General features: G+C 41.8%; 1 protein-coding gene across 7 annotated transcripts in view; it reads left to right on the top strand.

The window, feature by feature from the left end:
* Nucleotides 1-12,995, top strand: part of CEP128 (centrosomal protein 128) — a 446,273-nt gene that overhangs the window by 55,213 nt on the left and 378,065 nt on the right. The window contains exon 1 of one of the 7 annotated variants that reach the window (XM_073349343.2): nucleotides 730-2,289. The exons of the other annotated variants lie outside the window; for them this stretch is intronic. Within the exon in view, the coding sequence (XP_073205444.1) occupies nucleotides 2,050-2,289 (240 nt within the window). The 5' untranslated portion in view covers nucleotides 730-2,049. Of the gene's footprint in view, nucleotides 1-729; nucleotides 2,290-12,995 lie in introns of those variants that run through there. 7 annotated transcript variants of the gene reach the window in all.

The raw sequence follows: 12,995 nt of genomic DNA, 5'->3' as shown, positions 1-12,995 counted from the left end.
TTAAACATTTTGTGCATGTGAAGCAGGGTAGATGAAAATTGATGATTTTTTAAAATTTAAATACAGGTTTATTTTTAAAAATCTATTTAAAATTGAATTTGAAATTAACAGCCATTAAGACCTAAATTTATAATCTATTAAAATCATTTAGATTAAACACAAAATATTTTGTACTAGGTTTTAAAAATGTCTAGGTGCCTAAGCACCTAGAACCAGAGTCTGCTGAAGTACTAAATCAGCTTTTCACAGAAGTAGCCTCTTCTGCAAATGCAGCAACAATATTTTTTTCATTTCAGTTTATTCAACTAGTTTAGTTCAATCACTCGTTCATTCAAAGTTAAAAAACCAATTGGGAGTTGAAAAAGAAGAAAAGCTTGTTTTCTTCTACCAATCTGATTAAAAACTCAGTGGGGGAGGATGAGATCTACTAGTTTTAAAATCTTGAAAGACACAGTGACTAGAAATAATCAGTTCAATTACCTAACTACAGGTAATACTTCATTTGTTTAATAAATCAATTAGTTTTAAATGCAAAACATGTTTTGATAAACTTTTGATACTTTTTTCCTTAGGTTACTACTACATTTAAGGTAGTTTTATTTAATACAAAAATGCTGGTTTTGTGCATTTTAGCTGAATTTGTATTTCTATCCAAATAGAGCTTGATGCAAATTACAAGTAAAAAATTAACTATCATCTAGTATATGCTTCATACATGCTTCATACACCATTTTCTAAAATAATAAATATAAAATGAATCAGAATAAATGTAAATAAAGCAACAATTGCTTAAACAAAGTCTTATAGATATCATCTATACTCCTGGTTAGCAAAAAGAAGCACCAAATTTAGCTTATAGGGATATCTAGTTGTAAATCAACTTGTTTTAATGGTTACCAACAAATGAGAATCTACCATCCCTAGGAAAAGAACTAAAAAGTACAAATTCAAAAAATGATCAAAATCAATGGCTTAAATCAAGGTTTCCTGCTTGCTGATTTAACTCATGATTAAAATCCATCCTTGAAAACTTTTTTCCAAACTGTCTTCTTTAGTTAGAAAGAGAAACATAAATATGCACAACTAGTTTTTAGCATTAAGACGATGCATATGCAACTTATATTAAAAATCATATGATCTTTGTTTGGCTGATCTTGTGAGTCCTTACAAACAGAGAAATGCTGTCAAGCTGTTTGTCTAAATGGGAGGGGGGAAGAGAGAAATGGAAGACTTCGGGAGTGGAGGAAAGGAGGAAATAGGGTGCATACAGAGGCCCTGACATGAGGGAGGATATGGGGATGATGCAGGGAGTCCTTGAAGTAGAGGGGGATGGGATGATGGGACACAGGGCATTTGTGGATGAGAATGGAGGAACGCAAGGAGTCCCTGGAGTGTTCAGTGAGCTCGGCCTACAGCAGCAACTAAATGTGCAGTCCTCTAGCAGTTCTTCTTCCCACTCCCACACCACTTGTCCATCTTCACTTACTACTTGCTGCCTTATTGAGAATACAAGCTCTTGGGCAAAAAGACTTGTCTGTTTATATTTTGTTAAAATGCTGTGTGCATCAGTGGCACTGTATGAACCAAAATAGTTCTTCGAGTGCTTGCTCATGTTCGTTCCATGCTAGGTGTGTGCACGCTGCTTGCACTGTTGCTGGTGATTTTTCCCTTAGTGGTATCCGTTGGGTCAGCTCTAGCGCCCTCTGGATCTGCATGTGTGTGCACTGGTGTAACACTCTGTACCCCAAAGCAACACCCTGGCACCCCATATTTGCCATGGTGATATGATTATGATATGTTTTGTACAAAGCATGCCTTGTGAAATATCATTTTAAGTCTTGATCTGTAGAACGTTAATATCCTGTTGGATTGTATGTGCTATCATTGTATGGGAAGTTACGAAGTTTTGCTATGTGTATGTTACTGAAATATGTTGTAAATTGGAAACACCCAAAACCAGCCTTTGAGGTACAACAATGGGGTAGACAGAGATGATGGCCCATTAAGCAGAATACACACACTCAAAGACTACCTCAGGAACTGTATACAATGGAGACCTCTCAGAGAGAGCCCATAGACAATGGAGACTGCTTGACTCATATCATAGCAAAAGTTCTTTCCAGCAAGCTGGAAGAACCTATAAAGGATGGGAAGTACATAATCATTTGTCCTCTCTCCCCTCACAACACCTGGAAACACATCTGGAGAACAAAGACTTTGAACGGGAGAGGTGGTCCCAGGCTGAAGAGGAAAATTCCAGACTGTGTATTAAGGAACGATACCATGAGGGTGAGACACTACTTGATTCAGATCCTGTCTAGTTTATTGAATTCAGATTGCAATTTTACTTTTATTTCTTAGGTAACCAACTTTGAGCTGTATGCTTATTACTTATAATTACTTAAAATCTATCTTTCTGTGGTTAATAAATCTGTTTTATATTTTACCTAAAAGTGTGTTTTGCTTGAAGGGCTGGGAAATCTGCTCAGGAACAAGAACTGATGCATGTCTTCTTTGCAATGAGGGAGGGGAGGACTGGGTGATAAACATACACTGGTTAGGCTTCTGACCAGGGCAAGACAGTACAGCTCTGGGGTCCTAGGCTGGGGAGCTGTGGGGAATTGGAGCCTCTCTATTGTTGGTTCATGAGTGGCAGAGAGATCGTTCATGTAACTCAGTTGGGTGTGTCCCTGCCTGTGGATGTCTGTGTAAGTGCAATACCTGGAGAGGTTTGCAGCTTGTCACAGCATCAAAGTGTAAGAGGGAGCCCAGGTTGGTATGCCAGAAGGCTCAATGGTACCCCAGTTCCAGGTTGCAACCTGGAGAACCCGTCACGGATCGTATAAAGGGCAGTGCTGGCCTTGTACCCTCTCAATTCCGGCATCCGGAAGCAGGAGGGAACAAGTTGTGTCAGGCACCTTCCTAGCACCAGGTCCCCTGGCACCATCCAGGGGCAGGCCTACCTGATCCCGGCATCCCACTCCCCGGCATGCCACTAGTCCCTAGAACCCCAACACCATATGGAAGCGTATGCAGGTAGAGCTGCACCATGGTCCCTGAGAGAGGAATCCTCTTTGGGGTCCAAAGGGGAACCCTATGTACTGCCAAAAGCCCACTACCTGTACCCAGCCTACTCCCCACCAAACTTCACTGCTGGTCCCCCTGTGGGCATCTGGCCAGTGCGTCACTGGCTGATGCAGTGGCCCTACTGGAACCCCTGGGGGTTCCCCCAGAACTGGGGCCTGCTTCCCACCGCTCCTACTCGGTGGCCTCGGAGAGATGGGTTACTGATCTTTCCTGCTCGGCACCAGATCTAGACTCCAGTACTGGCCCCGGTACTGAAATCCAGGAGATGCCGCCAGTGGACATAGCTGAGGAAGAGGAAGGAGCCCCTCCTGTGGTGCAAGCAGCCTCCTCCTCCTCCCCAGATGAGGCTGTTGCAGGTCCCAGTAGCCTACTTCCCCAGGGCTTCAGGGCCCTTCAGGACCTTCTGAAGTGGATCACTTGAAACCTGGGTTTGGAGATAGAAGAGCTCAGTGACATCGCACAGCTTCATTGATGTCCCGATTGCAGCAGCTCCATTCAGAGTGGCCCTGCCCATCAATGAGGCGGTGATGAGACCAGTCAAGGCCCTATGGAAAACTCCTCCTTCTCTGGTTTTCACTTCAAAGAGGCAGAGAAAAAGTATTATGTTCCAGCAAGTGGATCTAATTACCTGTACTTGCACCCTCCCCCGGGGTCCCTGAGGGTGTCTGCAGCTAACAAAGGGGCCAGGCAGGGCCAGTCGAGTGCTACCCTGAAACAAAAAGACACTAAGAAACTGGATCTTTTCAGAAGAAAGGTTTATTCCATGTGTAGCCTACAACTGCATATGCCAATCAGTAAGCTTTACTGGGGAGATACCATTTTAATCTATGGGCCTCCCTCAATAAGTTCAAAGACTTTCTGCCTCAAGAGTCAAAACAGGAGTTTGCAGGTAAGAACAGGCCAGGACCTCTCCTTAGGCGGTTCTGGATGCTGCTGATTTGGTGGCTAAGATAATGGCCTCTGTGGTCACCATGAGGCGCTCTTCCTGGTTCCAGTCCTCCAGCCATCCCCACAATTCAGGACCTCCCATTTGAAGGCTCCTCCCTTTTCTCGGAGCAGACGAGACTTCATGTACTGAAGGACTCAAGGGCCACCCTTTGATCCTTAGGCTTGTACGCTCTGTCTGCCTCCAGAAAAACTTCAGCTCGCAGCAGCCTCCTGGGTTCTCTGGATCTCCAAAACAGGAGCCCTACAAAAGAAAAGGCAGAGGTTATAAATGGCTTCAACCACTCCTGCCTACCTCAGGCTCCCAGTCAGGGCCTCAGAGATACTTTTGTAGCAGGCCTTTTGAAGGTGCGTGTGAGGGTGCTGTACCAGTTGCCGCTTCAGATCTGCCCCCCGCTTTCATTTTTGGAGAGTCTGTCTCTCTTTGACCCTGCTTGGGCATCCATAACATCGGAATGATGGTTCCTGAGTACAGTGACAGTCGGATATATCCTTCAGTTTTTATCCACCACTCCCTGCCACTTTCCACCCCCCATCTTGGACCTGTATCACCTCAATGGATATCTCAAGAAACTGAGGTTCTGCATGGGCTCCCTGGCTTCTATCATTCCCTCCCTGGACCCAGAAAACTGGTATACTGCCCTTGACTTAAAGAAAACATGCTTTCACATTTCTATCTCCTGTGGCCACAAAATTTCTTAGGTTTGTAGTGTGTCATTGCCACTACCAATTCCCTTCCCATCAGCCTATTGGCTCAATCCTTTACCCTGTGTCAGGAGGCCATTGGTCTATGAGACTTGTGTGTGAAACACTCCATTCATCTTGAGGTGTCTCATCTCCCAAGAGCTTGGAATGTATTAGTGATCATTTCAGCTGGTCCTTCTCCTCTCACCACAAGTGGTGTCTTCACCCAGAGTTCATCAGTGTCATCTTCCAAAAGTTGGGGTCTTCCCAGGTGGACCTGTTTGCCACCAGTTCTGTTTTCTGTGCAGTCTCCCTCTCTGACACCTTCCTGCTCTTGTGGGCAGATTATCTACTATATGCCTTTCTCCCAATCCCCTTGGTTCACAGGGTTCTTCTGAAAATCAAATGGGACAAGCCAAGAATCTTCCTAATAGCCCCAGAGTAGCCATGCTGGCATTGATTTGGCATGCTTCTGGACCTCTTGGTGGCAGTGCCACTCTCACTCCTACTCCACCTAGACTTGATTTCACAAGACCATGACCGCTTACTTCACCTGAACCTTGCGTCCCTGCACTTGACTGCACGGATGCTTCGTGGCTGAACCCTGAAGAATAGGCCTGCTTGGAACAAGTTCAACATGTCTTGCTAGTTAGTAGTAGCCTTCCACCAGGGCTATCTACTTGGCCAAGTGTAAACGTTTCACTTGTTGGGCCTCCAAACGGGATCTCTCTCCATCTCGATCTTCTCTTCAGTTGATCTTGGATTATTTGCTCTACCTAAAGCAGCAAGGTCTAGCACACTCGTCTATTAAGGTCCATTTGGCAGCCATCTCAGCCTTCCACCCTGCAGTAAATGGCATATCGATGTTCTCTCACAAAATGATAGTCTGGTTTCTCCAGGGGATTGGAAAGACTCTGTCCTCAAGTTTGCAAACCACCCCTCTCCATGGGACTTAAACCTGGTCCTGTCAAGGCTTACTTGAGCAGTTACCATTGTGCTCACTACTACTTCTCTCCTGCAAGGTTGCCTTCCTGGTAGCGATTACCTCAGCCAGAAGGGTCTCTGAGATCAGGGCCTTACGTCAGAACCAGCTTATCCGGTGTTCTTCAAGGACAAGGGCCAACTGAGCCCTTCCTGCCAAAGGTGGTGTCACAATTCCATAACAACCAAGTCATCTTTCAGCCTGTCTTCTTCTCAAAACCTCAAAAAAGCTCTGAGGAACAACTGCTTCATATGTTGGATGTTAGGCAAGCCCTCACCTTTTATATTGAGAAGACTAAGCCCTTCCACAAATCCACACAACTCTTTTGTAGCTATAGCAGAAAGGATGAGAGAGATACCTGTGTCAACCCAAAGAATCTCATCCTGGATAACCGCCTATATTTGGGCTTGCTACGAGCAGGCAAGCATCCCGCCTCTGGCCATCGTGACCACTCATTCCACAAGAGCCCAGGCATCATCATCAGTGTTTCTTGTGCAGATACCCATCCAGGACATCTGCAGAGCCACAGCCTGGTCGTCTGTTCATACCTTCGTATCCCACTACACCATTACCCAACAGGCCCAAGACGATGCCAGTTTTGGGAGAGCAGTGTTGCAGTCAGCACATCCATGAAGTGCAAGCCCAGCTCCTGGGGTATTGATTGTGGATCACTTAGGATGGACTGGACATGAGCAAGCACTTGAAGGAAAAAATGGTTACTAACCTTTTGTTACTATTCTTTGAGATATCTTGCTCACATTCATTCCATGACCCACTCTCTTACCCCTCTGTCAGAGTTTCTGGCAAAAAGGAACTGAGAAGATGTGGGTTTGACAGTGCCCCTTATACCGGTGCATACACATGCAGCTCCAGAGGGTGCTAGAGCCAGCCCAATGGATACTACTAAGGGAAAAATCTCTGGCAGCAGTGCATTCAGCGTACACACACCTGGCATGGAATGGACATGAGCAACACATCTTGAAGCACAATCGTTTCAAAAGGGTAGTAACCATTTTTTGCTACCTATTCTAGCCCAGGCTAGAGATAGAGGCATGTTTTTATACCACAAAGCCAGGAGTACAGTTTTGGGGCAATGGTCAGAGTCTTCTCTGTTCTTCTAATAAGTGCAGTGGCGTAGGAGGCACAATGGCATATTCATTTGGTAGCAACTTGCATGGTTGATTTTCTTCAGTCCCTTGTAAATAATTGTAATACTCTTTTGGTTATTCCAGACATTTCTTTTTTTCTCACCTAGCTTTAAATTTATGTAAATATTCTGAGTTATAACAGAGTATTTTATTTGGCCCAAATGATAAGTGGTTTACCTACTCATTGTGATAATCTCTTCTCAAATTGGGTTCCGATAGATGATTTATAAGAACTTTCTAAACTAATTCCACCAACTCTGCCTCAAGGAATTCTTTCACAAGAAAAATGTCACCAACCACAACTATCACATCTCCACCAACAGTTATATAAGAAAAAAGAATCATCTGCCTGGACATCTCCAGTGGACAAAACCACACATTGGATCATTACATCGGTTGCGTCAGCGCAAAAAAAAAAAAAAAAAAGATTGTGAAATCCTCAACCAACATTACATTCACCACAATCTCTGCACCACCAAAAAGATTTCTATTCAGCCCCTGAAATTCAGCCACCAGGTAGTGATTGAAGCAACAGACAATACAGACACCATCATAGTCCTCAAAATTCATCCATCTCCTTGTCACCCACCACAACTTTACATTTTACAACAAATATTGTCCAAACCATGGGAAGAGCCGTGGATATTAGGATGGCTCCCCAGTATGACACTCTCTTCATGCCACCTCAAGGAAGAACTTCTGGAAAAATGCACACAAAACCAGCAATATACAGGAGGCACATCAATGATATTTTCTTCTTCTGGACAGATGACATAAACTACCTCAGAGATTTCCACCACTATATCAACAACCACTGCCTATCCATCAGATTCTTTCTAGAACACTCTTATACCAGCATCAACTGGACACCATGATCAGCTTCAACAATGGAACCTACAAATGACTATACAAAAGAAACCCATGTATTACCTTCAGAGATCCAGTAATCAGCCCAGCCACACTAATAAATCTGTTATCTACAGCCAGGCACTCAGATACCATAGAATTTGCTAAGTAGAGAAAGTCTGGGATACATACCTAACCACACTTAAAACTTCCTTCACTAAACAAGGACTCACCATCAGAAAAGTAAATTGCATCATGGAATGGGCCACCCAAATAACTGGAAGAATCTGCTTCAATAGAGGGGGAAAAGAATCCCTAGTGATTGTACACCACTAGTTGTCACCTACCACCCCACACTAGAACCCGTATGAGGTATCCTCAAACAATTACAACTCATGCTTGATGAAGACCACAACCTTAAAAAAATCTTTCCCAAACCCCTCTTCTGGCTTCAAGCAACCCCCACAACCTCACCATCAGAAGCAAGCTCTCCACAGATAAGAGCACACCAACTCAAAGTGATACCAGCTCTTGCCATAACAACAGATGCAAAATCTTCAGTCATATCTCCATTGCTATGATGATCCATACTCACCCTCCCCCCAAAAATACACCTTTTAAGATCCATGGGTCCTACACATGCTTATCACAACGTATGGTGTAACTCATCCAGTGCATCAGATGCCCCAACAACTGTTATGAGACTAAACTGAGACACAAGGCCATCCTTAGGCATATGCAGCATACGCAGCTGCGTAGGGCACCCGAAAATTTGGGGCACCCTGGGTCTTAGTGTCCACCCACCCGCCTCTTCCTATCCTTGTTCTGACCCTTCCTGCAATCTTCAAACACAGCTGGCTGCTGCAGCCTGGTGAGGCTTCCTCCAGAGGGGATCTAGTTCTTAAAAATAAAAAAGCCTTCCTGCCTGCAGACCTATTAGCACAACATTGAAACTGTTAAAGAGCCATTCAAGTGATAATGAAGCCATTTAACAGGCATTTGCTAACAGTCAGGTATATACTGTCAGTTTCTGAATTTACTGACCAAAACAGTTGTGCATTACTGTAATATTTACTCAGAATATGTTAGTCTACAGGACCTTACTTTAAATTTTGTTTTAAAAATATTTCATTAGTGTGTTGCTGAAGATTATAAAATCACATCTTTAAAAAATCTTTGTATAGCTTTTTAGATGAACAATCTGAGTATTCATCTTTAGCCTTAAATGCTTGGATCTTGAGACATATAGTTTGTTTTTAAAAATAAATCCTTCAAAATAAACAGAAATAAACCTAATTGCATCTTTCTAAACATTCCAAATAAGTTCCAAATGAGTAGTTCTAGGTATGATCTGATGATTTATGATCATACCTGACTTAAAGCTTCTCATAGCATAACTGCCCCCTATTCCCCTCTTTCCCAGAGAACACAACAGACACAAAAGGGAAGATTTTTTTCCCCCCATTTTAAAAAGTTCTAGCCTTCCCATTGGCTCTTTTGGTCAGGTGCCCACTCCCTTTACCTGGGGACTTTTTTACCCCTTTACAGGTAAAGCAAGCAGAGAACAGCCACCAACAAGGACTTTATAGCTAACTGGTTTCAGAGCAGCAGCTGTGTTAGTCTGTATTCGCAAAAAGAAAAGGAGTACTTGTGGCACCTTAGAGACTAACCAATTTATTGGAGCATAAGCTTTCATGAGCTACAGCTCACTTCATCGGATGCATTCAGAGCTGTAGCTCACGAAAGATTATGCTCAAATACATTTGTTAGTCTCTAAGGTGCCACAATAATCCTTTTCTTATAGCTAACTGGCGGCTAGGTGTCCATAAAAGGGGGCTACGCCCCTTCATTTATCACAGTATGTTTTGGTAAATTGAGATGGCATATTGATTTCTAGGTTGTCTTCTGTGGATTAAGGTGCACTGCTGACGTAAAGACACATACTATCCACTCTCTAACCCCAGATCAGTGTTCCTGGCATTAGCAGTGTTGGGAGCCCTAGTGTAGACTTACTGTGAACAGACATGTTTTCAGCAGACTACTGATAATTGATACAGTGTTGACAGGCATCAGGCTGCATACACCAACTTCTAATGTTGCTAACACAGATGAAGCTGATTTGGGGTTAGTGATGGTAGGAGGTAAGCAGACAAATATTCAAAATGCACAGTAATGGATATAACTAAAAAGGAGGGATTTCCCCCCTTGAATTCGTCAGAAAAGGGTCAAATTTTGAAGATTACCTTAAAAAGATTTTAAAATGTTGGGCCTTTGTTCTTTATACTATATAAAGATGATGTCAGAGCTTTTCTTTTTTAACCTTTTTTTTTTTGGAAACCTTAATACCAGGAATGTCAGCTCTGTTCTTCCCTAGTTTTGCTGGAGAACCTCTTTGGGGCAAGGTGGGAAGAGGGGAGTCATAGAGCATGTGTGTAGTGAACTTCTGCACTTTCAGTTGAAAGGCTTGGGATGTTGAACCTTTAACAAAGGTATTTGTCCAGTGATTCATTAGTCAGTGGAATTGATGTTAATACTCGCACAGTTTTACAGTAGCTGATTAAACTTCAATTTCAGTCCTTTGATTCTTGTTATGGCATAATTTCCTCAGTTTTCCAGTCATCATAACTTTATTCCAGCATCTGAATTTTTAATATATATTTTTTAAAACAGGAAAATACACCAATCTATTTTGATTAAAAACCAAAAACATAACTTCCAAGATTTTGTATATATCATTTGGAGGAAAGGGGGAAGGGGTTTAACACAATCCCAGTTTTTTCCCTCTCTTTCAAGTTACCTTTTTAAAGTCAAAATGTAAAAGGAAAAGTTTTAAGAATGAAAACCAGGCTCAATTGAAGTCCATTGTAATTTTTCCATTGGCTTGGATGAGGCCAGGATTTCACACCAAAGGTATAGTGAGGAAAATAGCGTTTCAGGCGATTGGCTGCAGTCCACAATAATCAGAGTGGGTGGGTCCCAAAAGCTAAACAAATATTTATGGATCAGGAGAGATTCCTTAAATTGGGAAATAATAGTGTGGCCCAAGAAGAACTAAAACAGGGTTGGAAGGGTTGTTTACTGCTGGAAGGGCTCTCCGCTCTTGGAAGCGGCTGGGAAATGGATGTTTTGTACTGGAAGGGCTGTCTGTTCCTGGAATCTGTGGTGGATTCAGTAAAGATAGTTGGGAAGATGACAGATGTATGAAATCTAATAGAACCCTGGATGTTGGAAGAGTATAATGGGGAGTTATTTTGGAGCTGTAATAAGCCAGCTAGCTTGGTGACAATGCAGGGTGAAGAAACACTGGTTTACAGCAAAGGAGCAAACAATTATTGATTTAAGACTTGATTCAGAGCAAGTCATATCAGTATAGTTAATTGATCTACCGAGCAGAGTCCCCAGGCAATATGTAGGGTGGGAGGGTGGGTGACATCAGTGGGGTTGCAGAGGATGGAATTTGGATATGAATATGTGTGGCAAAATGTGTGCACTAGTGTAAATAGTATCTATGATGTATACTGACATGCATGCTTGTTTTACTGTGATTCTGATCTCATACCATAGGCTCAGAGTTAAAGGTAGGAAAGATCTATTCGATAACTGAGTGTGTTCTCTTGAAGGACAGATATAGTCCCCTGATAGTCCCTATTTCCTCACAAAATTAAAAAGACATCACAACCACCATTTCAGGCACCTGCAGTCTTGTAAAACACTTTCCCTAAATTTTCAAAAGTGATAAAAGAATTTTGAGTACACAATTTGACATACCTTAGAGATCTGATTTCCTCCCCCTGCCCTGAGGTGGGTGCTCATCAGTTTCTGAAAATCAAGTCTCCTTAAGATATTTCAAGTTGGAGATTCAAAAATCAAGACACCCAAAATCAGTAATCACTTCTGAAAATTTAGGCCATGCATGTTTACACACAGATGTTTCTAACATCGTTCATTTTGGACAAGAAATACAGGTGTTGCAGCCAGTCCTTTCAGTTCAGTCTCAACCCTCCTGTAACCGCACTGATGTCTGCTCACTGAGAATCTTCGCTATTCCTCTGTACACACAACAGGCCTTAGAACAGCCCGGTCTATGCCTGGGTGATCTTCGCTCTACCCTCTTATCCCTGTGCTCTCTCTGGGTATCAGTGAGAGTTTTACTAGAAAAAGATAATGGGTTTGGGTGTGCAAATAAGTTACATATAAAATATAATATTTACGTGGAGATAGCTGTATGATAAACCGCACTTATTATACACCTGACTGCACATAGTCCACTATTTTATCTCCTCAAGCACTACAATAATTCTACATCAAACCTGAGTTTCAAACAGCTGCCATCTTTTTTTAATCAACCTGTGATAAAAATGTTTCCTTCTTTCTCCAAATATAGACTTTCTCCCCTTTGCCTTTCTAAGACAGCCAATATTCAGTTTTTCACTAGCGACAGGTTTAATATTTGATATCTTGTGATCATGCAGGATTAGAAATGGGAGCCTTACGCCACTGGAAAAGTGAGTCTCAGTTTGAACATTTTTTTGGATGAAAGGTGTTTTATATATTTATAAATTATTACAGTATACTTCTCATTGGTATACAACCAGTCAGGACTTTAAAATACCATTTATCTGGGATCATAATTTTAGTACTGCTGATATAGTACATGTGTACTGGCAAATTAATTTGCATTATTTTAGAGGGAAGAGAACTTTATACAAAGGGAAAGTCAATAAAGATAAATGTTGGATGATTATGAAAATAGAATAAGTGACAGTTGTGGGGACACAACAAAATGCTACATAGGTAATTAAGCAAAACTGTATTAAGTAATTGAGACATTATAGGGGCAGAATGAAGTTTACATATTCAGCTTTAGCTGAGACATTTCTTAACATTTGAATACTTACATTGCATTAACTTAGCCTTTTGTCTTCAAAGTCTATGTGCAGATACATCATTATGGCAGCATTTGAAGCAGTTATCTGAAAGTGGTCGATCTGGAAATTAATTTTTTAAAATTGTAATTTAAAACAAAATTAGAAGAAAAGTATTTTTAGAGAATATGTAAATGTGAGATTTCAGATTCATCAACCTTATGTTTACATTAGTGTAATATTCAACAATTTGAGTTGTTTATAATGGAAATATGCAAATTTAGAGAAAAACTGTCATTAAATATTTAAATATGCCCCAGGGGCCTTGCATTAAGGCTCTAAGCTGTTGCTGTAATTTAAAGGATTTTAAAGACAACATGCATATCAGATCAGGGCACACATTGCTTTATATCTTAACCACTTTAAAGTAAAAACAAA

This window comes from Lepidochelys kempii, chromosome 6, assembly GCF_965140285.1.
Source record: "Lepidochelys kempii isolate rLepKem1 chromosome 6, rLepKem1.hap1, whole genome shotgun sequence".
Lineage (NCBI taxonomy): Eukaryota > Metazoa > Chordata > Testudines > Cheloniidae > Lepidochelys > Lepidochelys kempii.
This window is presented reverse-complemented; position numbering and strand designations above follow the sequence as displayed.